General features: G+C 32.5%; 3 protein-coding genes across 10 annotated transcripts in view; all 3 read left to right on the top strand.

Moving 5' to 3' along the window:
• LOC126780773 (amyloid beta A4 precursor protein-binding family B member 1-interacting protein) overlaps window positions 1–26,637 on the top strand; it is a 273,890-nt gene that overhangs the window by 97,122 nt on the left and 150,131 nt on the right. For 4 of the 5 annotated variants that reach the window (XM_050505465.1, XM_050505464.1, XM_050505466.1 and 1 more), the window contains 12 exons: window positions 227–416; window positions 623–756; window positions 1,252–1,341; window positions 1,642–1,876; window positions 2,686–2,835; window positions 3,243–3,431; window positions 3,658–3,905; window positions 4,017–4,109; window positions 5,012–5,124; window positions 5,567–5,658; window positions 6,859–7,038; window positions 7,247–13,259. In XM_050505465.1, coding sequence (XP_050361422.1) covers window positions 227–416; window positions 623–756; window positions 1,252–1,341; window positions 1,642–1,876; window positions 2,686–2,835; window positions 3,243–3,431; window positions 3,658–3,905; window positions 4,017–4,109; window positions 5,012–5,124; window positions 5,567–5,658; window positions 6,859–7,038; window positions 7,247–8,502 — 2,970 coding nt within the window. In that variant the 3' untranslated portion in view covers window positions 8,503–13,259. Of the gene's footprint in view, window positions 1–226; window positions 417–622; window positions 757–1,251; window positions 1,342–1,641; window positions 1,877–2,685; window positions 2,836–3,242; window positions 3,432–3,657; window positions 3,906–4,016; window positions 4,110–5,011; window positions 5,125–5,566; window positions 5,659–6,858; window positions 7,039–7,246; window positions 13,260–26,637 lie in introns of those variants that run through there. The other variant, XR_007670535.1, reaches the window with a different exon arrangement.
• LOC126780662 (uncharacterized) lies at window positions 14,047–25,960 on the top strand. The gene is made up of 10 exons (XM_050505289.1): window positions 14,047–14,112; window positions 15,051–15,231; window positions 15,651–15,864; window positions 16,471–16,592; window positions 17,565–17,743; window positions 24,037–24,209; window positions 24,369–24,501; window positions 24,695–24,859; window positions 25,120–25,275; window positions 25,815–25,960. Exons 1-10 carry the CDS (start codon window positions 14,100–14,102, stop codon window positions 25,958–25,960), a joined length of 1,482 nt encoding a protein of 493 aa, XP_050361246.1. The 5' UTR covers window positions 14,047–14,099.
• LOC126780795 (uncharacterized) lies at window positions 18,359–23,939 on the top strand. Of its 4 annotated transcripts, XM_050505505.1 has the most exons (4): window positions 19,822–19,942; window positions 20,915–21,093; window positions 21,960–22,426; window positions 22,545–23,939. In XM_050505505.1, exons 3-4 carry the CDS (start codon window positions 22,188–22,190, stop codon window positions 22,915–22,917), a joined length of 612 nt encoding a protein of 203 aa, XP_050361462.1. In that variant the 5' UTR covers window positions 19,822–19,942; window positions 20,915–21,093; window positions 21,960–22,187; the 3' UTR covers window positions 22,918–23,939. The 4 variants fall into 4 exon arrangements, with proteins under 4 accessions (XP_050361463.1, XP_050361461.1, XP_050361462.1 ...); XM_050505506.1 differs by lacking the exons at window positions 19,822–19,942; window positions 20,915–21,093; window positions 21,960–22,426; window positions 22,545–23,939 and adding exons at window positions 18,359–19,076; window positions 19,195–19,586; XM_050505504.1 differs by lacking the exons at window positions 19,822–19,942; window positions 20,915–21,093; window positions 21,960–22,426 and adding an exon at window positions 18,365–19,076.

The following is a 26,637-nucleotide window of genomic DNA, read 5'->3' as shown; positions in this document are numbered from 1 at the left end:
CTTCCGTCAATCGCGCTAATCTCGTACGTTTGATCCTTCAGTCTGCCTTGTTTGAACCACCTCAAAACGAGCTGAAATCTAAGAACTGAAAACAGATTGGATGTTTACCATTTATGTCTTCTTTACGCAGAAACAGTTACAAACTAGTCGTTAGTCATAAAGCAAAGCTGTATAGCTTATTCCAGTCGGAAAAAGATGTTTTTCAAATTCTTGGTTTTATTTTCAGGGTTTAAATGCGTCCAGCGAAACACCAATCACATTACGGCCGCTGGAGATTGTTGCGCCTCGTATTGACACGTACAGGTTTTCGATGGCTAACTTGGAGGAAACTCAAGATGCTGATTTAGACGCTATTCTCGGAGAGCTTTGCGCACTTGATTCAGAATATGACGAAGAAATATCTAGAGTATCTTCAGGTAGGCAGTCTATTAAACTATTTAGCCAAATTGAGATTAAATGCCGTTTTTTATTTAAAAAAAAACGCAATATATTAATAAAATTGTATTTGTTATTTACGTATTAGAAAAAATATCCGTTCATTGACAAATTACGATTATATATAAATTATAATTTTATTTAAAACCAATGCTTAACTAATAAATATGTTACTTTATATTTTTAGATTACTCTTCACAAGCAAAAGACAGAAGTGCAGGTGAAAGCTCACAAAGGCAAGAGAACAAAGATGTCAGCGATGGGGCGTCCACCATCGCTCGTACGGACTCCCCTGATAATGATTCCGCTTTTAGTGACACTGTAAGTTCAATGTATGCTTCTTGTTCCCTATTGTAAAAGTCAAATCGAGTCAAAATTAATTTTGAATTTAACAAAAATATTTATTCAACATATGTATAACTTAAATTTCAATTTCGAAGTAGAAATGTAAATAAAAAATCACCTTGTTAAATATTTTTTTATCTATTTAATTAGTAAATGGTGATGAAATGATGATGTCCTCTTGGCCGATTCTGGCCACGATGGCCAATCTAAAGCCTAAAGACTGGCTTACTTTAACACAAGTACACTCTTGTAATCCGATGAACGGAAAGTTCGACACGAACGGACACAGTTCACGGTTTTACATGCTTTCTTGTTCATGCTTCTTTCTTTGACCTGGGAGTGTAAACTTTAGTCTACTACTGAGAAAAACCTAATAAAAGTTTTTAGGGGCCTGACCCGGAGTTTAATCTCGAGACCCCGGGATGCACTGCCGTATTAGCTACTACTCACTATAATAACTTATATTTACAGGTATCTATGCTGTCCAGCGAATCATCTGCATCTAGTAGTGCAAGTTCTAAATGTAAACCTATTAAATTAAGTCTCCTACCAAACCAGAAGGTATTATTTTTATATCATTCTTTTTATTGCCTTGTAATTTATATTTTACAACAACAATGCGTTCGATGTGATCTCTTTTTTGTGTAGTAGTTTTTCGAAAAGGCATAGGTATGCTGCCATATTAAATTTCCTTTTATCGCTTAACGGGAAATATATGCTTTTAATTATCACTTATCTAAAGGAGATTCAAAATATCATAGCAATAACAGATTTATTTAACTATAAAAAATGGTAAGATTAGTTTTGTTTAGTTTGGCTTTTTTTGTTTAGTTTGCTTAGAACTTATAAATACGTTCACAGGATGCGGTTTTTCAACAGAAAGCGGATAAAATCAAGCTCGCTTTGGAACGCATGAGAGAAGCTAATGTTAAGAAGCTCTTCATTAAGGCTTTTTCTATGGATGGCTCATCCAAAAGTTTACTAATAGATGAGAAAATGACATGCGGCTATGTGGCGCGATTGCTGGCTGACAAAAATCATGTCTCTATGGAACCTAAGTGGGCGATAGTGGAACACCTACCTGATCTGCATATGGGTAAAACTTTATATAATAATCAATAATTTTGCATTTGATTTATATTATTATTTATAAACTCATTAAGTTATTACAATATGTAGTTATTTTTGGCTGCGAAAATTTGAATTTATTTTTGAACAAACAAAACAAATCGAAAAATCGTATGATTAACGCATACAAAAAATATAATATTTACTAGCCGAGTAGTCTACGCGTATCGTCGCGACATTATATAAACAAATAATTCTATAACAATCAGTATGTACGGCGCTTATACATAGAAGACGCGCCTTATTTTCTTATTATACTGGTGGTAGGGCTTTGTGCAAGCTCGTCTGGGTAGGTACCACCCACTCATCAGATATTCTACCGCAAAACAGCAATACTTGTTATTGTTGTGTTCCGGTTTGAAGGGTGAGTGAGCCAGTGTAATTACAGACACAAGGGACATAAAATCTTAGTTCCCAAGGTTGGTGGCGCATTGGCTATAAGCGATGGTTGACATTTCTTACAATGCCAATGTCTAAGGGCGTTTGGTGACCACCTACCATCAGGTGGCCCATATGCTCGTCCACCTTCCTATTCTATAAAAAAAAAAAAAATTATACATTCAAACATCTAAAACTACGGTTACGAATTATTGCAAAGTGCAAGCGGTATTTTTATCTACAAAATACTATTAATATATTTTTTATTTTGACTAGGATTTGTGACAAATAAATTTAGTTACAGCAATCGTTTATTTTTTTGTCCTTTGCTTAAACATAAAAATTTACATTTTATATTTATATTATCAGTAGTTAATATATTCTATATTATTATCTTAGAACGGGTCTATGAAGATCACGAAATGTTAGTCGACAATCTGATGCTATGGACGAGGGAATCCAAAAACAAAATACTATTTGCCGAGAGACCTGACAAGATATCACTCTTCCAAACACCAGAAAGGTTTCTCCTTACTGAAGATGATAAAGGTACCCATTATATGAATCGATCATTATTTATTGTAAATACATATAATTATATAAAAACAAGTTCTTGGGTGAGTGAGCCATTGTAATTACAGGCACAAAGGACATAATATCTTAGTTCCCAAGGTTGGTGGCGCATTGGTGATGTAAGTGATGGTTAACATTTCTTATAATGCCATTGTCAGCGTTGATGACCACTTACCATCAGGTGGCCCATATGCTCGTCCGCCTTCCTATTAAAAAAAAGTTCTTACAGTATTATTTGTAATATACATTTGCGTCGATAATGTAGATCTTTTATAGACATAAATTTCGTTGTGTTATCACTATCAATGTTTACTTTGACGTACCAATTTAAGAACTATATTTGTGATGTAAAGTAAAGCTTTTCTTTGATTTTCTAATAACAGGCTGGTGCAGTGAACAAGACGAACATTCGCGTCAAGTGATTATAGAAGAATTTTTCGGCCAAAGCGGACCATCTTCGAACATCCCATCCGTATCAGGCCATCCTGTACCGCCCATGGAAGGCCCTCTCTATTTAAAAAGTGATGCCAAAAAAGGATGGAAGAAGTTTTACTTCGTACTACGACCGTCTGGTTAGTAATTACCTGGTATATATGGTCAATTTACACTAGAATTATTATTAAATATTGTGCTTATATATTTTTTTCTTAAACAGCACAATATTAAATTATTGATAAAAGCTGATACGCGAATTGTGTGGCCACACTTTAAAACCGAAGCGCCAAAGCCAAGCGAATTTGAATGTTGTTTTATTTACTGTATCACTATAATTATGCTCTATTTGCCTTTGTCAATTAGGACTGTACTATTTACCGAAAGATAAAGTGAAGACTTTGAAGGAGTTGGTGTGTTTGGCGACATTCGACACTAACGAAGTATATTTAGGATTGAATTGGAAGAAGAAATACAAGTCTCCCACCGACTACTGTTTCGCTATCAAGCACCCGCGACTCCAGCAGCCAAAGAGCGTTAAATTCATCAAGTTCCTCTGCGCTGATGATCAGAAAACTCTGGAGAGATGGATCACTGCTATGCGAATAGCTAAGGTGTGTTCTATTCTTCCGTTTATATATACCTCCATGTATATGGACTCGAACAATTCTTGTTTTAATTTTTGTACTAATAAGCTATTAACTAATATGAAATATATAAAACAGCATGGCAGACAACTCCTGGAGAATCACCGCTCCCTCGTCGAGGAACTCACACAAGAAGATTTAGATCACTTGGCGCATGCGCGTTCTTGTTCTGTAAGTATTCAATACTGATCAACATAACCTTTTAAAAGTAGCGCATACGTATTGCACAAAGATAATTACCGTGTTCACCTTTACTTTGAAATAGCAATAATATTTTTCGTAGTATAAAGTTTGTATATATTAGGAGGGAGGTATCGTAATAATTATATTATCAGATATTGCTATTAGTATTTTTCTTAACTTATTTTTCGCTTGCGTTTGAAGGGACACCTGTTAGGTACCGTATGACTTTTTCTTTAACCCTGACGGCGTGTTTGAAAAATTTCACAGTGACCGATTGAGTAATTAAAACGCGAACGCGTCTGTCACATGTAATATTACAGTTAAGTAATGAGTTTCTTAGACAGCTATGCATTTAAATATATAGAGAAAATATTTTAGAAATGTATAAAAAAAAATTAAATAAATAACTTTTGTTTCCAACTTCAATATTTTATTAGAATTCTGAATAGGTTTGTATATTTAATAAATAAGACTATTTGAATTGGTAAAAAAAAAGAAATTCCGCATCCTGCGTGTCTTGCGTGTAGCAGTAATATTTACAATCATTTAATGATAACCATTACTAAATAAGCGAACTTTTATAATTGTCTTTTTTTTAAGTAGCATCGTTTTAATATGGCTTTAATAATTTGTTCTATCGAAATATAACGGGACTGTTCTTGTCCCGTTCTTCGTTAATATCGGCTTAAAAAACTTGACATATCAGCTGATCAATAGTTTTACTCTTATAGAAACTCTATTCAATATATATTTAACAAAACTGTCAACCCTTTGTATGATACATTACTTAAACAAAAAATAATTAAGCATAAACATTGTTTATATTTTAAACAAATTCTATGCACATTCTATCTTATAGTATGTAACCAAATAAATAATGTTTGTTGCAGATAACATCGATCCCCACAAAGACAAATGGCACGATGCCAATGGGGGTCAACAGCCCCGCGCAGTCCGCCTCTAGCAATATCAGTGTTGCCAACTCCGATATCAGCAGTGGCAGGTGGGTGTTGCCGTATATGGTTAATTTAAAATTGTAAAAAAAAACCTTAGGGAACCTTAACTTTTTAAATATCAGGTCCGTTAAAATATGTTAACAAAAGAATTTTTTTTTTAATATTCCACATGATATAACTTTTTGTTTATTTATTAAACAAATTTGACTAACATTAAATATTTTATTGGTAATGTGTGTAAGCTATGCAGCGAATATTATAAAATTCAATAATCGTAGCTTTTATAGTAATTAATTTAAATATGTACGCTTGCTTATATGACGCAAATGCGAATGTTTATTATATTATTACAATATAATAATATTATTTATTTGTAATCTCTATATGCAAACATGTCTTTGTAGATGAATGTGCTAGAAATATTTTTTTCTAATACTTCATTTAATTTTAATAACGAATATAACTTCAATACATTTGTTACGTCCGTAGACATTCCCGCGCTTCATCATCTAGTTCCAGCGGGTGTCTATCAGATGGCGGCACTGCTTCCGAAAGTGCCTTTGACTGCGAGTTTCCTATGGGTTAGTATTTCAAAAATACATATTCTCTAATTCTAAACCATACCTAACCCATGTATACGTACATATAACAGGTAGCAATACAATAGTGTAGCAAAATCTAATTATAGTCTAAGCGGCCACTGCGTAAAGGGTGGTCTTAAAATATAAGTACAAAAATACTCTTTTACCTTTTGGATGTTAGATAAATAATAAACCATTGGTCGGGCGGTCTGTAACTAAAACAATTTTTTTTAATTACTTTTTTTTTTTAATTTTGGTCAATATTATATTGACGGATTTTATTTAAAACTTTTATAGTATTTAGAATATGACATATTAGGGTCTACATAACATCAAATGGTTTCGTTTGATGGCTCATAACAATGATATTTTTCAATTAAGCACTTCTTAAATAATATATAGTAATATGGGACAACTTTTGTTCAATGTATACTTTATTTACTAATGAATTTTAAAAATTAAACTAAAAAATACTCGCACAATTCATTCTACCTCTCGACCCGAACTGCCGAACCAATTCATTAGTGGCCCGAGCTTCGTTCGAATGGGAAGCTTGTGTCACTTACGCAAATACATATTTATATTAGATGACGCGATTTCTATTAGATGAATGAGATTTAACCGATACAAAGAGAAATTGATTGTTTATTGATATAATAAACATTTATTTGTTATCGTACCTGCCATCTGTATATAATCAAAATAGTTGCTTGCATAGTGCGAGAGAGAAAGCTGCTAATGTGCGACGGTAAGGAGAGGGCAAAATATGTTTATGTCTCAAAACGCCTCTCCATTATGTAATAATATTAAATCATTATTATCATTTACACTTTCTATCTTGATTGGTACACTTTTACGGCTGGTCGCCTGCCTGCCTGATGCCTGCCAACCCTCTCTGGGATGATTATGCATTCTGTTTAATGCGCTTACGGGCTTGATTTTTGCTCTTATTACAAGTCGCTTCTTATGACACAAACGACGTAACTCTAATCTGCTCTACCGAACCGATAGGTTGACTCCATTCTGTTCTGCCGGAACTTTATTAACCACAAAGTTACTAAAGTTTTATCGTATGTGTCATTTAATTAAATGAAAGTACTCAAACATGACTCATGACCTCTAGCCAGTATGACTAACAAATAATAATGTTATTATGGAATTTGTTATCAATTAATTAGCAAAACCCTCATTACTATTCAGGTACAATAAAACGAAAGCCCTCAATGAAGCCAAATATACCGCTGACGTGGATGACCCGCCAGCTGAAGGAGATGGTGGAGAACGAAGGCGATACAGACACGGGCGACACGGGCACGCTTACCAGGCGGACTCGACCGCGTGATGACTCCACGCTTAAACGACACCATTCCACCGCTACAGGTTATTTCTTATTCTTTTCTTCATATACATATAAAATAAAATTAGTATATTTGTAAAGAATTTGTGTAATAATATTTTATTTGGCCGTTCTAAGATATTGCTCATATTTTAATCTGAAGAGTTTACGCTGTTCTACATGTGCAATAAGTCTTCTATATAATAGTTTTATGTAATTCTGTCAGTCTTAAAATATTATTATTATTTATAGAATCTTCTGATACGCCCATCTATAGTACCGGCAGCGTTGCTTCAAGTAGTCCCGTTCGGCACCAGCCGCCGTCTCCATCTTACGGACATTATGAGACGATTACGAGAGACCCTTACCGTAGCAGCGTTGAAACCACCTCGTCTCTCTACGGGTACACTATTTATGATAAAACTCAACAGCAGCAAGATATAACAGCAGTCGAAGATTTGCCACTCCCACCTCCTCCGACAGATGATGTTCCAGATGGAATGTTCAGCTCCACTCTTAGCCTCGACTCATTACCACCCCCTCCACCTCCACTGGATTCTATAGAAGATATAAATGGCTCTCAGCTCAGTCTTCCACCACCACCTCCCGAACATGCCATGGAAGCTCAACCCGGGAGAGTACAGGATATCGTCAGTCAACTCACTGCCCAGCAAATAGAACAGGCAGCGCGCGCAGGTCAAAGAAATAGCAATCGCTTATCTGATTCCAGCCGGTCGTTTCCTCGTCAACCTTCATTGGATAGTGTTCATTCAGAGGCTTCAAAAACTTCTTCTCTCCATTCCGATAAAAGCATTTACGGCACACAGAATGTAGCATATGGGGCTTGTCTAGTTGAATTACAGTCTAAGAAACTGAGCAATGGCAGCCCATCTGTACAAAAGAAAACAATGGACTCAACAACTAAGGAACGGACTAGTTCCATTAAGAAAGTGAATTTCGCAGATGATTTACCAACGTCTTCTGAAAAGAAAACCAAAAAGATCACATTTAATTTAACAGATGCGCCGCCCTCGCCCCGAAAACCACCACCACCCAAACGCAATGAAAGTACTCGGTTATCTTCACCAAAAAAACTTGCAGATTCTAATAGCAATCCTCCCAAAGAATTTTTAAAAGATTTACAAAGAGTAATGAGGAAAAAATGGCAAGTGGCGCAGAAATGCAAACTTGAGCCGGCAACGACACCGCATGAAGTTCTTGGCTTCAGGGAGTATCCACTATCAGATGATTACAAGGAAACGAGTGTGTCCATGTGGGTACAGGAGCATTATGGAGGCGGTTCGGGTATCGAAGATCCGTTTTATGAGAATGTCTTCGGCCGGGAGGCTCCACCTAGACGCGAGGAACCCAAGCCAATAAAGAAACGTCCTCCACCGGCACCACCCCGCCGAAGTGACTCCACTCACTTGACCACTCACCCAGGACTACCCACAGCGACGCACTCGTCCCTGCCTGCGCATCCTTCCACGGTACAGCCGACCGCTTGAGACAATCTTAATATTTCGCTCGCTTTATGCGGATTCCCGTGCCGTTTGTGTTACGCCCCCAATTCTAACGATGCCTAAAGATATTTATTATCTTTATTAGCGTTGTAGTGGTGTGAAGAACACAGTGAAGTTTTAGCGAGCGTCTTTGGTATGTACCAAGGACTATGCACTTTCTCATGTTTAATCATCATACACATCAGGAATAATGCGTTGTAGTAGCAGTGTATTGTCCATAATTGTGTAAATGTAGTGATTTAATGTAGTGATGAAAGATTTAACCGCTCTCTGAATGTAGCCGAATTGTGTTCCGTTCGTGTTAGAACATTGAGAGTGGACGGTGGAGTATTGTAATTTCATTATATATCTTAAAATAATAAACTCTGTTCTTTGTAATGTGTTGAAATGTGACCAACTGAAGAAATAAAAATGTTAGGTAAGTTTGGAGCAAGTTTGAGGTTATTGAATGGCGGTGCTATTATGAAATGGTATAGTAAGATATGTAAAATTTTGCTGGTCCAATTGTAACAAAAAAATTGTATGAGAACTTGATAAATAGCCTCAACGCACTGAATTAGTATTAAAGTTAAATAGGTGAAAATAAAACCTTTACTATTATTGTTTATGACAAAATAGTATAAAATTTATACAATATGAAATATATTTTAAAATTATATAAAATTTTATTTAATTATTGGCTATTTCAAAGAAATGGTGCTAATTTTAGAAGTGAGCAAACTGTACCTATTGTTACAAGTGGACTTTGCAAGACGTATTTATTAAAATTAGTTGGGGTTTTGACAATTTTATATTATATTCCTAATTTTATTAATGAGCGGTTCCCGGCATAGACAACAGAGTTGCCCGTTAAATAACAGTTGAATTCAAAATTATTTTTAACTTAAAAGTAAATTTACGTAAATTTTGGAATTGCGAATCTCATTAGTTCCAAATATTAAAACTTTATTCATTTTCGTCGTTTTTAAAATGAAAATGAAATTTTATTTTACATGAAAAAAACATTTAAACCTTTTTTTCCTTTGTGGCAACTCTGTATGATAAAATAGCATCCAAACAATACACACAAACTAAGTACTATCATGGTAAATATTTTATGGAATTTGTAGGATTTTAAAAGTTTTACTATAAAAGCCAGGCACCATATCAAACCAGTTTTTATATTGTTACCCATTTTATAACAATACAACATACACGCGTGTGAATTTAGAATTATAGTATTCCTAATTTGTGCCATAGTTACAGTATACTTTAATGTTTACATTTAGATGATAACTTACAATATAATTTGTTTAATCAAGGCGAAAATTTTTGAAGAAAATTATATATTTAAATTAAAAATTTACAGCATTTAATGTTAATATTTTTTTTATTATAAAATATTAGTCACAACAATGAGGATAATTTTGAACTCATATATTAATACAATTTGAAAGATATGAACGCAGTAGAAACTTTTCAAATTAGTGAAACATCTGAGCTGGTTTGAATTTTTTATGAAAATGATCTCATTCCTACGGCATGCTTTTGTAGATTATTTTTCACTGGGCTGTGATATTGTCCAATCTGATTGGACGCGCGCTGAAATTTTTACCGCGATCCATTTATAATTATATAACGAAATATCAATTTATTGATAATGTTCATTTTTTTGTCATTAAGAACGAATTGTGTCCTTTTACAAGATCATTTAAGAACCGTCCTCCGTGTCAAATAGGCGCATCTTATTTTATAGCACAAGGATTGTTTTTTATACCTATTTAGATAAAATATTGTAGCAGCGTCTTAAATAGGTATTACATTCATTTGCGTAAACATTTTTTCTGTTATTGTGACGAAATTATTTTCTATTCGTAAATCGAAATGATGGCCAAATGATAAAGTACGAATATTATGATAAAAAGTAAGGTTAGGTATAAACAATTGTTTACAATTAGTATCTTTAAATAGTCAAAAATATTATGTTCATGAGTACGTAAGAAAAATATTATAGCTTTTTATTAATATTGTGTTTTAATATTTTGTAGTTCACAAAGAAGTGGTTGTGCTGTATCCACAAAGCCTAAATCAATCTTAACTGGATCAAACGTTCAATTTCTTGCGCATGTGTGGGATTCAAAGAACACAATTCACATAAGGCTAGCCCGCACTACGAAATAACCTTGGTTGCAAAAACCATGCATGGTTTTATTTTCGTATTTTTGTAATACTTTGGAATCTTAATTCGATATTCGCTTTTTAAAGTGCGCTTTCAAAATTTGTACTTTAATACAAATGTGAAAGTGAGTTTTAGATTTAATTTAGTTGTCCATTTTATATACATGTGCCTCAGCCGAGAATTGCACAGTACTGACAAACGCGAGAATAGAAGTCGTATTAAGTGGAATACATTATTATAATATTAGCACGTTGAATAAAAACTACGACAATAGAATCGCGAGATGTAATTTCGCAGTACGGCTTAACCTTAATCTTGTCAAAATACGAGTTATTATAGATTGTGAATAACAGAATCTGTAACGAAGTGTACATGAATTTGACTCAAATGGATAAAACGTTATGTATTGAGAGGATTTTATGTTCCGCGATAAATAATCAGTTATGTCATATTGTAGATATAATTGTTGGCATGAATTATAGAATAATATCAAAAATATTATTCGACATTTCTTATTTTTCGCATATGAGTACGAAAATTGTATCTTACATGTGTCAGACTGACTAAATCATATACTATGCAGAATGTATCTAGAATAATCAAGTGTATTTTTGCCATTTTACGAATTAAGGGAGAAAATTAGTTCATTTCTTTTCTCTCATTATGATCATTAACGATAGTAATTATTGTTGCATCCTCAAGTAATATTTTAAGTAAAAGTCCATCCATACAAATTATTCAGCTTGAAAGACTGAGAATTCATCAGACTTTGACAATAAAATTGCGTCCAGTCCAAAATATTACGACAATTTTTGGTAAAAATATGTCTAAATGATTAGTCATTATACTTTCAAACAAGAGTGTGTTAATATTACAGAAAAAAAAAACAAATATCTCATAGAAAATTTAAGATCAGAGTAACTAATATGGTAATAACTTTGGTTTAATGTTTATAAGTTAAACAACATTTGCTTAGCATATTATTGTATCTACGCACTTGATATACATATTTAAAAAACGAGTTTTAGAACGTTTTAACAGCTCTCTTATTCGACTGCGAATACAAGGCGGCTACCCTTTTTGAAGGTTATTTATTGGAGAAACAGAAAATGTTGAATACAATTGTTTGCTTATAAGAAACGGTTGTTTCACCGTGCAAATGATATTCAATTCTTCGTTGTAGGACTTAGACTTTCCTATTGATAGACCGAAATAATGCTTAATTAGTCTAATTCGAGATAGTCGCCTTTGTATATACAACTCGTTTTTCACACTGTGTTGTAGCAATGCGAGACATCAAACTGCGTTTGCAATTAAAGTAATTATCATGCTCTCGTTACCAGTATATTTTACATATATCTAATTTGAAAAAATTTGCATGAAAATATTTTAATGTATCAATATCATATAAAACTTGCTACACACACAGTGTCATTTGACGCACCCTCAAGTGCGCATGCGCATCGTATAACTTAATTAACTTGAGCCACAAACATCTTCGCTAAGCGTTATTCGATGAATTGTTATGCCTCAAGCTTATTCATCGCACTTTGATTGTCGCATCAGCGGATTGATTTCATACGAATTGTACTTGTAATCAAACATTAACGAAACTGTCATGATTAGTACGCTTCTTACTATAATATAATGATTTTTGTTGCAAGATTATAATACCTAGTAAAAGTGATAATTCATATATATATATATATATATATATATATATATATATATATATATATATATCATATCTGTACAGGTGAAAACTGGATCCTCAACAACTGAAATAGCTTAAGTTTTCAATTCACTACCATTTAAGAGTATTAGGTACTGATGCAAAAACATAATTTTTTTTGGCGTTTAGATGAAATTCTTAAATAGGTAAATGTCGTTTGTGCACCGCCTAGGAGTGTTGTGTCGACTTTCATGGATGGTATTCGTATATGTACTAGACTTAGTATTAACAACTTTTACTTACACTGACGTAGAAATATATAGACATGTTTTATGGCCGAGGGTTATATCACGAATATCTTAATTTGTCTCTAGCTTATCTATTGTTTAAAATGCTGTGAGACAGAAGTAAGATATGTGATTTCAAATTTAAATTTGAAATGAATATTGATCGTATTATCCTCGACGGACCTTAAGTCCGATACAGAAATTTGAAGTGATTTAAAGCTATATATACAGTTAATAATCCTTTACACTGTATTCATTTTGATAGAATTTGTACGAAGTGAAGAGAAATAATTAGATAATCTCACTTAAAGTAGAGTAAAAAGCAAACTATTACTTTATACAAAAAGTTTCCATTTTTAAATAAATAAGTATTAATTCTATTGAAATATACTATAGAAGTATACTATGTAATAACTGTCCTAAAGATTATTGGAAGAATTATGTTAACGTTAGATACGGGTTACTTTTTTCAATTTTTGGCATCTATTCTATAAATATTTACGTTTGAGAATGATTTAAGTAATCACTTGTAACGCATTTACTAGTATTTTTAATTGTTTAAATTGTACAGATGAAAATAATTATAATTCTTTGTATATTTTTTGAAATATACCGGAAATGCTAAGTAAAATTCAGTGTTTTTTTTTTCCTTTAGACCTCCTCGAATCGACATTATTATAAAAATAACGTTTTTTACAGTATCTTCCTTTTTAAAGGGCATATAAAGCAAAACTAACTTTTATTTGATATTGTATTTGAAAATCAAGTGCAAAGTTAAATATAAAATATTGTATGTAAACTACGTACATTCTACTTTCAATAGTTGTCAATTATTTTTTTATTGTGACAAACATTGAATAAATCTGGATAATTAATTACATTTACAAATAATCTGGTAACTTTGTAGAAGCCTTACGTTTAATTTTTATAAAGATATAAAGCTTTTAGCAATTTCTTCCCACGATTTTTCCACCACAGTTGCGTGAGAAGTGAACTAAAACATACGTCAAACATATTTTTGTATTTTGTTTCTTAAATCAGTCGCTGCGGCGCTGTGTGAGACTACAGGACTGCGGGAAAAAAAATTACAACGCTTTGTATTAATTATCATATTTTAATTAATAGAGCTATACCTATATATAACCACATTCTTCAGAGATAATTTATAAAATATGTGCAATACGAAAAAGAAAATAGTATATTACCTGTCGCTGTAGATAGAAAGCATAGAAATGTGATTGCGCACCGAGGGGCGAGTAAGGCGCGAAATTATTTATAAATGTCTATGGCTGCAGATTGATGGTACTGTGCTAGGTATTTTTTAAAAACATAAAAAATACCTATTGATTGACGATTAATGACTATTGGTTACATTATAATTGTCAATCATCATTGAAACAATTTTTTTTATTTTTCATATTATGTATGTTTTATATACATACATAAATATATTTTTTAAGCGAACATGGCATCTGAAGGTATTTATTTATTTACGAAACCAACTATTGTCTTTAATTAATATTAACAACTACAAAAATACAAACATATATCTATCATGGTTTCCACTTAATTATTTTCCAAAATCAAAAAACAAAATTAATTTGTAAATAATAAACGAAATATCGTCCCCGTAGAGCGAAGTCACCAAATCCTAAAATGACCATTTAGAGTTATCCTATAGAGTTATAGATTTTTAAACTCACAATTTTTTTCTTCAATATGTTACTTAATATTTCATGTAGAAATAAAAAAAGACTTAAATGAAGATCACATAATTTAGTTTATTATTCTTTCAATAATTAAATTCATTAACTGCTCTATGAATAGATTTTGCTTAGTTTAGGAAATGTGTTTTGTCGTCGACAATTTGCTGGTTTCTCTTTCTTGTCTCGAGCGTCATCCTTGAAGATCCTTTATCAATAGCTGTTCTCAAACACCTCGCTTATGGAAATCGTTTCGGGAGATTTTGTTAGCGGGAGCGGTATGGTCAACGCGGTGCACTTGTTAACACAAAGCAGAACATTTTTATTTATATTATTATAATGTTTTTAAATTCTTCGTGTTTTTTTTTTCTTGAGGCAAAAAGAAAGATCAGAAGAATCTTATAATATTTAAAAGTAGGGTAGGACAGGTTACGTATCAATTGAGTTGCTTAATTATAAAAAATATATATATTGTAGATTAATTTGTGCGATAATATTTTTTACTCCAAACATGTTAAACAACGCTGTGTCTTCCTCTTTCGAAGGTTAAATCAATGACAACAGAAAGAGAGGTATTAGTGTTTAAAATAACACCCGCTATTCATAGAACTTCATAGTTTTCCTACGTTTCTTGTCTAATTTTGTCGTAAAAATAAGAAAATACGTACCTATGAGTAGGTACGTAATTAAATTGAGCTATTTTTTTCCAACAGTGGATTGTAAATGCATAAAGATAATTGGTCACTTGGAAGCGGTGAAATGGCCTTCTATCCCGAGAAAGTATCGACCAAGCCCAGGTTTCCTTTCCTTGGCAGATTGGACTCAGAACCAACACATATGGCTGTATTACGTGGAGAGCTCAGACGGATTGATCATAGAAGATGATGTACTTAAGTGGGTGCTTAATTTTCAAAAGAAAGTCGAAGTATATTTTACAATTGCTCTGATAAACAATCTACGTCTATTTTTTTTTTCAAAATATCTATTTTATTTATGACGGGCCGGTTGGCGTGGTTGGTAGATGCTTGCCTTTCACGCCGAAGGTTGTGGGTTCGGCTCCCACACAGGACAGACATTTGTGTGCATGAACATGTCTATTTGTCCTGAGTCTGGGTGTAATTATCTATATAATATATCAGTTGTCTAGTTTCAAGTTTTTAATTCCAATTCTAGTTTCAAGTTTTTAATTCCATAGTACAAACTCTAGATTATTATTATAAAATAAATTAATCGAAGAAAAGTTTTTAATTAACATAATAACATTTATTATTTAGTTACACTTTGCATCAAAAGAATAAAAACTTCTTTTCTAGATCTACTCACACTAAGTACTGGTCAATTCACGATGTTCAGCGTTATTTTCTTGGAGATCACCACTGCGAGCAAGTTCTCTTCACGTACCAGTATCCAAATTTAAAGATGCCAACCACTCTAGGATGTTATTTGTGGAAAGCTAATGCAGCACTAAAGCTGCCGCCTGCACTTTACTTGAAGGAGCTTCATATGTCCTTGGAAACAACGTTAAAGGTAGAAATAAAATGACCGATAGACTCCTCGGCCTCGAACGCCAAGCAAACTTTGTTTTAAAGTGTCATTCATAGGAGATTTGTTTCTTTGAAATGTAATCACAGTCAAAACGTGGTTTGCCCAATGGCATTTTCCGGCGCCACCCTCTAACTTTCTGAAATGTTAACTTGCTATGGATAATGCCCTCTTTTAGCGAATAAATTTTCCATAAACAGTAAAAGACCTACAGTTAACTTCTATATATCTAAAAAATACTATTACTAAATTTGATAATTCTTTCTTCAAATACAACCTTCATTCCACATTTAAATAACTAGAATGAACTTTTAACAATTCTTTCTTTTCGATTAAAAAATTCGTGCCTGAAATTGTCCTCCATCTTGCCATGCTAGCGTTTTATTAAATAGATTTAAGGCTTAGAAGCTGACATTAAAAAAAAATATAGTTTTAAAACTGTATGAGATAGGTGCATGTGGCCTATGTACCTATACCTATATATATTAATTTAACTTAATAAAACTAAAATATTTTCATATGAAATTCTGAAAATGTTAAGAATATATTCTATGTATATATAAATTAACTCTATTAATGTATTAACAACAGAAAATGGAAGCGGATGAAGTCCAAATTGATCGGCTTATCTTATCAGATCAGTTAATTAAAATAGATCGTCTCGACGATTTCAAACGAAAAACGTTCTTAAGACTCCTTCAGAAAATAATCGGGTATTAAACTTTATAATTTTTTGGTTATGGTTTAATAGAATAATATTTTTTTAAACTAATGTAAAGAATAATATCTATAACTTTAAAGTAGCTTGTAAATTTTTCACTGCTGAGCTAAAGCCTAGTCTCCTTTTGAGGTAAAAGTTTGAAGCTTATTTCCTTAGGATGTTTTTCTTCAACATCAAGCATGAAATGAATTATAAACACAAATTAAGCATTTCAGTGTAGCTTGCCCGAGCCTGAACCCTTAATCTTGACATAGGATGTGTTCTAACCAACAGGCCATCTTGGCCCTCTAAAAGACTAATATCAATACCACAGAAGTAACTGCATTATTTACAATCACTGTGCGTATTTTAAATCAAATACAGGACTTCAATTATGTCATATAATTATAAGTTGTTCCAAAAGGATTTGATGTTTTGCTGACCGAATTTAGGCTACTGCAGCCAATCTCATAGATTAATCAACTCGGCCAAAAATCGCCTAAAGTGAAGGCATGTGTGTGCAAACACAGATAAATTTAGACTATTGCATTTTATGTCACTCCCTTAGTCCTATTAATACGCATATAGTCCACGGTCCTAAAAACAACAAACTTTTTAGCACGAATTAGACACGGACCGTCAGTAGGCAGAAACTATACTATAAACACATCTACAACAAGGCAGTCGTCAGAATAATTATGACACGACTATAATTTATACAAAAACATTAAATTCACGCTTGTCACGGCGGCTAAAACCCTTTCCGAAACGCATTGTGTTTTCTTGTATAAGTTTTATGTATGTTTGTTAATAGTTTTTTCAGGTAGGCATTACAGAAATAAAATTCACCTCATTTGTTAGTATAGCAGATCATCTTTGATATATGCTGTCTTATTTTTTCCGATGGTTTTTCAAACAGTTTCTAAGACCCGGATTAAGTCTAGAGAAATTGTTAGGTTAAAATAAGTTAAATGCGACTTGCCAGCATCCAGGAAAGATTACAATTGGTGTCACTGGAGAACTTGTGCTGTAAAAGATTAGAAGGAGTTCGTCTCATTCAACAACTTGCTTGTTTCGTGGCTCACTCCCTAAAGTACCTATTCCTCTGGCGTTTCGTTCTGCCCAACGAGAACCCTATCCTCGTTAATTATAGCTATATCACTGGTAAGTTGATTGGTAGTTTTAAATAACTAAGTAGAACTGTTACCCTTAATAGTTTTAGAGTCACAAGTATTAGGAAATATGAAGGATATTTATCTATTGATAACATTACACTTCGTTTACTTTAAAAACCTAATAAATGCCGGTAAAGTAACTTAGCAGGTAAATAAGTGGCAGGTAAATTTAGTGGTACTAAGCTATATTTAGAACTAGATTTGATTGCTTCTATTAATTAAAATCTCAATAACTGAACAGTACCCACAAACACGGGCTGCCTAGCGATTATAAAGTCGCAGATTCAGTTCTCACGAGTTGGATGCTTAGTTGGAGGGAAACAGGAATACCCATTATAAATTATATAAAAAGAGGATCTATTTATTTATATATACTTAAAATTATAATATAGTTTTTATTTAAGATATAAAGTATTTTATACTAACCTACTTATCGACTTAAATAATAGAAAATAGAACGTTTCACAGATTGTCGTTGAGGTATTTCAATGTCTTAAAAAAGGAAAAGATTCCATATTTTTTCAAAAAAAGTTTGATGTAAAAGTCAAATGTCATCATTATACAAATCGCTGTCATAATGATAATGTAAAAATATTAATATTTAAAAATATATTAAGTAACAAATTTAAAAGTAACTAAAAATTGTAAAAGAAAAACTTTAAAAATGTTAATTTGTGGTCCAGCCTTACTTGTGCTCTATCCAAGCATTAAGTTGCTATGTTTCTTTGTGCCGTGCGCCGCTCTGCTGGGAATGTTGAGTGTTTATTTGGGAGGCCTTTTCTCCTATTATACGAATGTAGCCGCAAATAAGTTGAATATGATAGTCAATACAACGTCTTTTTAAAATATTTACAGATAAAAAATCATTTTAATGTTTTAAAAATGAAGGCTTTTATTAATAGCACGCGTGTGTTTGCATTTTGATATGCAAAATATTTATATATTTCATGGTACTATTAAAAACGTGTGCAACCCGAATAATCTTTTCCGACGGAGGTTAATAGTTTGTAATAAGCCGAGGGAAGTTTTTATCGATATAGTTGCTATGACAATTAAATTGTTATGACACAATATTAGTTTACTATGGCGACCGACGAAGAGAAATATAAATTAACTAAATTGTTGCAAGGACTGGATGTACCAGAACTTAAATTACCGGAACGCTGTAATGAACTTATTAAGGAATTTTATGAGAAGTACGATAGTGCAATGGACGATGAGGATCTAGTTTTCGAAAGATACGAAAATCCATACGTTCCAGACAGAATATTGATAAAAGAAAATGAAAAGAAACTAAAAGAATTACTTGCAGAGAGTAAACGGTAACGGCTTATTATGAGTATTTATTTATTAAGCATTACCTATAAGGAACAAACTTTTTTATACTATATTATGATTCTTTTGACAAGCTTTAATAACATTAAATATTTCAATTTCAAGCAAAAAAATAACAAGGAGCGATGACACAAATCTGAATGCCGATCCTAAGCGTCCTTGGCGGACCAATTCGAGCAGAGAAAAACTTTTACGCGTTGACATTGAACTAAAGCAACATAGAGAGAGAGCTATTCAAGCTGTTACACCGTTAGAAGAAGATCAAATGAAAGATTTAGTGAAAGAATGTCAAGAAGAAACTCTTGTTTCACGTCCCATCGGAGCTGATCGATTAAGAGAGACTGTTGAAGAGGCAAGGAAAAATTTACCAAATTTTTTGTACAGAAATGTTGAAAATTCAACAGCAACAGCAATAATGCAGAATGCTCATTTAAATAACTAGAATGAACTTTTAACAATTCTTTCTTTTCGATTAAAAAATTCGTGCCTGAAATTGTCCTCCATCTTGCCATGCTAGCGTTTTATTAAATAGATTTAAGGCTTAGAAGCTGACATTAAAAAAAAATATAGTTTTAAAACTGTATGAGATAGGTGCATGTGGCCTATGTACCTATACCTATATATATTAATTTAACTTAATAAAACTAAAATATTTTCATATGAAATTCTGAAAATGTTAAGAATATATTCTATGTATATATAAATTAACTCTATTAATGTATTAACAACAGAAAATGGAAGCGGATGAAGTCCAAATTGATCGGCTTATCTTATCAGATCAGTTAATTAAAATAGATCGTCTCGACGATTTCAAACGAAAAACGTTCTTAAGACTCCTTCAGAAAATAATCGGGTATTAAACTTTATAATTTTTTGGTTATGGTTTAATAGAATAATATTTTTTTAAACTAATGTAAAGAATAATATCTATAACTTTAAAGTAGCTTGTAAATTTTTCACTGCTGAGCTAAAGCCTAGTCTCCTTTTGAGGTAAAAGTTTGAAGCTTATTTCCTTAGGATGTTTTTCTTCAACATCAAGCATGAAATGAATTATAAACACAAATTAAGCATTTCAGTGTAGCTTGCCCGAGCCTGAACCCTTAATCTTGACATAGGATGTGTTCTAACCAACAGGCCATCTTGGCCCTCTAAAAGACTAATATCAATACCACAGAAGTAACTGCATTATTTACAATCACTGTGCGTATTTTAAATCAAATACAGGACTTCAATTATGTCATATAATTATAAGTTGTTCCAAAAGGATTTGATGTTTTGCTGACCGAATTTAGGCTACTGCAGCCAATCTCATAGATTAATCAACTCGGCCAAAAATCGCCTAAAGTGAAGGCATGTGTGTGCAAACACAGATAAATTTAGACTATTGCATTTTATGTCACTCCCTTAGTCCTATTAATACGCATATAGTCCACGGTCCTAAAAACAACAAACTTTTTAGCACGAATTAGACACGGACCGTCAGTAGGCAGAAACTATACTATAAACACATCTACAACAAGGCAGTCGTCAGAATAATTATGACACGACTATAATTTATACAAAAACATTAAATTCACGCTTGTCACGGCGGCTAAAACCCTTTCCGAAACGCATTGTGTTTTCTTGTATAAGTTTTATGTATGTTTGTTAATAGTTTTTTCAGGTAGGCATTACAGAAATAAAATTCACCTCATTTGTTAGTATAGCAGATCATCTTTGATATATGCTGTCTTATTTTTTCCGATGGTTTTTCAAACAGTTTCTAAGACCCGGATTAAGTCTAGAGAAATTGTTAGGTTAAAATAAGTTAAATGCGACTTGCCAGCATCCAGGAAAGATTACAATTGGTGTCACTGGAGAACTTGTGCTGTAAAAGATTAGAAGGAGTTCGTCTCATTCAACAACTTGCTTGTTTCGTGGCTCACTCCCTAAAGTACCTATTCCTCTGGCGTTTCGTTCTGCCCAACGAGAACCCTATCCTCGTTAATTATAGCTATATCACTGGTAAGTTGATTGGTAGTTTTAAATAACTAAGTAGAACTGTTACCCTTAATAGTTTTAGAGTCACAAGTATTAGGAAATATGAAGGATATTTATCTATTGATAACATTACACTTCGTTTACTTTAAAAACCTAATAAATGCCGGTAAAGTAACTTAGCAGGTAAATAAGTGGCAGGTAAATTTAGTGGTACTAAGCTATATTTAGAACTAGATTTGATTGCTTCTATTAATTAAAATCTCAATAACTGAACAGTACCCACAAACACGGGCTGCCTAGCGATTATAAAGTCGCAGATTCAGTTCTCACGAGTTGGATGCTTAGTTGGAGGGAAACAGGAATACCCATTATAAATTATATAAAAAGAGGATCTATTTATTTATATATACTTAAAATTATAATATAGTTTTTATTTAAGATATAAAGTATTTTATACTAACCTACTTATCGACTTAAATAATAGAAAATAGAACGTTTCACAGATTGTCGTTGAGGTATTTCAATGTCTTAAAAAAGGAAAAGATTCCATATTTTTTCAAAAAAAGTTTGATGTAAAAGTCAAATGTCATCATTATACAAATCGCTGTCATAATGATAATGTAAAAATATTAATATTTAAAAATATATTAAGTAACAAATTTAAAAGTAACTAAAAATTGTAAAAGAAAAACTTTAAAAATGTTAATTTGTGGTCCAGCCTTACTTGTGCTCTATCCAAGCATTAAGTTGCTATGTTTCTTTGTGCCGTGCGCCGCTCTGCTGGGAATGTTGAGTGTTTATTTGGGAGGCCTTTTCTCCTATTATACGAATGTAGCCGCAAATAAGTTGAATATGATAGTCAATACAACGTCTTTTTAAAATATTTACAGATAAAAAATCATTTTAATGTTTTAAAAATGAAGGCTTTTATTAATAGCACGCGTGTGTTTGCATTTTGATATGCAAAATATTTATATATTTCATGGTACTATTAAAAACGTGTGCAACCCGAATAATCTTTTCCGACGGAGGTTAATAGTTTGTAATAAGCCGAGGGAAGTTTTTATCGATATAGTTGCTATGACAATTAAATTGTTATGACACAATATTAGTTTACTATGGCGACCGACGAAGAGAAATATAAATTAACTAAATTGTTGCAAGGACTGGATGTACCAGAACTTAAATTACCTGAACGCTGTAATGAACTTATTAAGGAATTTTATGAGAAGTACGATAGTGCAATGGACGATGAGGATCTAGTTTTCGAAAGATACGAAAATCCATACGTTCCAGACAGAATATTGATAAAAGAAAATGAAAAGAAACTAAAAGAATTACTTGCAGAGAGTAAACGGTAACGGCTTATTATGAGTATTTATTTATTAAGCATTACCTATAAGGAACAAACTTTTTTATACTATATTATGATTCTTTTGACAAGCTTTAATAACATTAAATATTTCAATTTCAAGCAAAAAAATAACAAGGAGCGATGACACAAATCTGAATGCCGATCCTAAGCGTCCTTGGCGGACCAATTCGAGCAGAGAAAAACTTTTACGCGTTGACATTGAACTAAAGCAACATAGAGAGAGAGCTATTCAAGCTGTTACACCGTTAGAAGAAGATCAAATGAAAGATTTAGTGAAAGAATGTCAAGAAGAAACTCTTGTTTCACGTCCCATCGGAGCTGATCGATTAAGAGAGACTGTTGAAGAGGCAAGGAAAAATTTACCAAATTTTTTGTACAGAAATGTTGAAAATTCAACAGCAACAGCAATAATGCAGAATGCTCAACCAATAACTTTAACAAACCCTGCCAATGTTACAGATAATGCTCCATAGATTGCTTGTGTCTGTCTGCGACTCACACGCGCGAAGAGAATTTTTGCGTGCATCAAAATGACTGTACAAAGTGACAGATCATTATTACAATACTACCAACATTTATTACCTATTTGAACCTAAATGACTTTAAAATATATTTTTTGTTAATGATTTAGGTACCAAATATTTACTATGAACTGCTAAACGTATTTTAAAGCTGATCTGTCACTTTTTACAGGCATTTCGATACACGCGAATTTTTGGACTTTCGAATATTTAATTAATTACCGAAATTAATACGCCTTCTTCATCTAAATATTATGAATTTTTAAAGTAAAATAATCTTCACGATTTTACTTGACTTGTATTCTACATAGTAGATTAATGTATTTAGTTATGTGTAGTTGAGAAATTAAAGTTGATGTAATGGGGCCGATTTTGTGAATACGTACCCAATTTTTGCATATCTCCATGTTTCAAGGTCACCAGAATCCAAAGTTTTTATAGAGATCTGTGTGTATATGTTCGTAAGTACGTTCGGAATTATCTCTTGCTTCGATTATTTCGCGAACCAAATATGATATTGACATGGAACCAAATATGGGACTGGGCTCATTCGAAGCGTAGTTGCATAATTAAGAACTAAAAAGTTTTCAATTAGGCCTGCTATTTTTTGTAAAAATAAAAAACTAAAAAAGCAAACTAATAGAATTTTCGAAATCGATTTGAAAATGTATATAATAGTTTTTTATTCCTCACCTCTGGGAAGTTAGTCATGTTTACCTCACGGGTCGTACCTACATTTTTTTGTTTACAAATTTGTATACATATAAGGTTTAAGCGCCTTAGTCAAATTGATAATGTCTTTAAATAAAATAAAATCAATTTATGTATCTCAATCCAGAAAACCTTTGTAAAAAGTCTAAGGAATTACCAAAAAATACGTATCTGACTTTCCATGATCATTTGTTTATTCAAATTTTTCTGATCAACTATATTCAAAGAAAGATAAAATATAATAAATATTTTTAAAAGATGCTTTAAAAAGTCTTTTATTTTTTGCTAAAAATGAAACGTTATGGAATATAGTTTAATTATCATATATAAGAATAATGACCCAATAATATATTCATTTAGGTAGCGGGAAACATATTGCTAGACCAGATACTAAGCGATGCTTTCTTCGAAGTTTGGCAGAATTAAAAAACCTTCGCGTACTCGCTCTAGAATATGCCCATATTGCTGATGGATCTGGAAACGCGCTGCTTTCGTTGTTGCCTATACTGCGTCGACCTCACTTTCGTTTACAGGTTAGGTCTAATATTAACATAGATAACATAGCATGTAGGTATATTAATTAATTTATACAATTCCAGATCAGTATTGTGATATTTATAACATTTTTAATCCTTTTTTCACCACCAATACCTATTTATTATTTGAATTCACTTTTGATTTCTTCTTCAAAGCTTATTTGTCGTGAAGATCAAATTCCCGGTCGTGTAGACGCAGCGCTCGGCGTAGGTGGTTACGAAATTCCCGATACTGCATGGCGTCGAGTCGCTATCATCTGTCCGGACATCTATCTGTTTGTGGCCTTGTGTTAGTTCTAAGCATTCGTTCAGATCCGCGTCAACATAAATTGGACTTTCAAATAAGTGACACTATCAAAATTGATACGCTGACCTTTCTGATACAACAAGAAAAACGATAACTTTAAAATATCTATCTCATATCTAACATTCGTTTATATTGAACATTGGTCTGGAATAATAAATTGTGTTATCTTTGTTAGTTCGTATTCGTGACTACGATAATGTCCAACGATTTCTAACGCCAAGTATGCCGCTACGTGAAGTCCACCTGCAGCTCGGCATAGACTTGAACACCACACAGCGACAGGATTCTGATATGAGTTGTTTTATGCGAATGCTCGCTTATCGTTATGCTAGTATCCTGGGTCAGTCAAGTTTAATCTACAGTACAGTTTTGTCGCGTTAAAAGTTATCTTAGTAAATCATATGTGATAAATTTAAGTATACTCTTTTTTAGAAGAAACTTCTCACATTATCTTATCAGACCTGTAGAATTGCTATACATCTGGATCGCTTTACTTTTAAAGATCAATAAAATACAATTTATTATTGTAACAGTTAAATAATCCCTTCTGCAGTTAAAAAAATCTTTATATGAAATTATATGAATAATAAATACTTGCAGTAACACTTAGTATTCATCAATGGCGTTCGACGGAGTTGCCATTGCGCCGAGTGATAGAAATAATGCCCCATTTGTCAAGGCTCATGTACACGGGTCGTATTTGCGCATCTGACCTGCACGACGCATTCACGATCGTGGCTTGTGGAGTATGCGACAGTAAGGGACCCATTTCTTATAAAATACTATAATTTACCACAAATACCACATTCATATCATTAGGCGTAAACGGTTAATATAAAAACCATTATTTTTCCTTCAATATATAATAAATACATATCTACTATACGTATACTGTGGTATGAGTCTAGCTAAGCTTTTAGACAAATAAACATAACTCACTAGCGAGTGGTGTTTGTCTAATAATGTGATCATCTTGATATCGATCGTTTTAGTAAATGAGCTTAGCAGTCAGTGTTAATTTCATGACTCACATTTTTCGACAAAAATTTCATATCTCTATTTTTGATATTAACTGACATATTTGGTGAATTAATGGGTTTCTCTAACATTCCCCTTGCATTGACTGAGATTGTGGTATAATTGTTATCCATATACTACTCAGAATTATATAAGATGTCAGATGTTCTACGACAAAACTAATGTTGCCTACGCAACGCCACGTCCAAGACAATGAAATAATGTTTGAATGTATATTATAACAATTAGCTACATTGCATGATTGTCTCTTGCTATAGAATTGAAAGAACTCAAAATCCAAATCCAAGATGATGAAAATAAGGAAACTTACTGGCAAGAGATTGCGACGAGATACACTGAGGAATTTAAAGATATAATGCAACTTTATCACGTAGATTTTTCACTTAATGTGTACAAAATTTAATTTTAAATTTTATATTTATTGTAACCTTATTTTATAACTTTGTGGATTTTTTTAAAGGATAAATTTTAAGGTAATAAGAACAGGACTGTAATGAATAAAGATTATATTTCTTCATATAAAGTTTATTTACATAACATACATATTAACTGATAACGATAGCTATAATAATTAAAATAAACTCAGCAGCGGAAGGTGCGGGCACGACTCGCCGGATCACCACAGATTTGAGACAATGGTTAGCAGCTAACTGAGACATTACCAATAAAGTTATATTAAAGAAAACATTAAAATAAAAATAATGAATAAGAAAATGATCTACGATACTAGTCGAGTGCAATTTGAATTCTCGGTGATAACAAATAATTAATCTTAACAAAGCAAAAAAATATCATTTATAAAAAAAAATTAGACTTCATGCTGCGTCTAGTCTAGCTGATAAAAATACTAACGATCGATAACGAACAAAACTGCCATGAAAATGAATTTCTGAATATTGTTTAAGGTGGAAGAACATATTGTGGGTGAGCTGTATTGGTGTCTTCGTTTTTATAACTACGGTGTTATATCAGTCTAGCATTTTATCGACACGAGTATATTATTGTTTTATTGTCGAGTAATCTACTTATACATTATTCAGTACGGCGGAAGGTGTTTGGATTTTCGATAGCAAACTGATT

This window comes from Nymphalis io, chromosome Z, assembly GCF_905147045.1.
Source record: "Nymphalis io chromosome Z, ilAglIoxx1.1, whole genome shotgun sequence".
In the NCBI taxonomy this organism is placed as follows: Eukaryota; Metazoa; Arthropoda; class Insecta; order Lepidoptera; family Nymphalidae; genus Nymphalis; species Nymphalis io.
The sequence above is the reverse complement of the archived record's forward strand: the minus strand, read 5'-3'. Positions and strand labels throughout refer to the sequence as shown.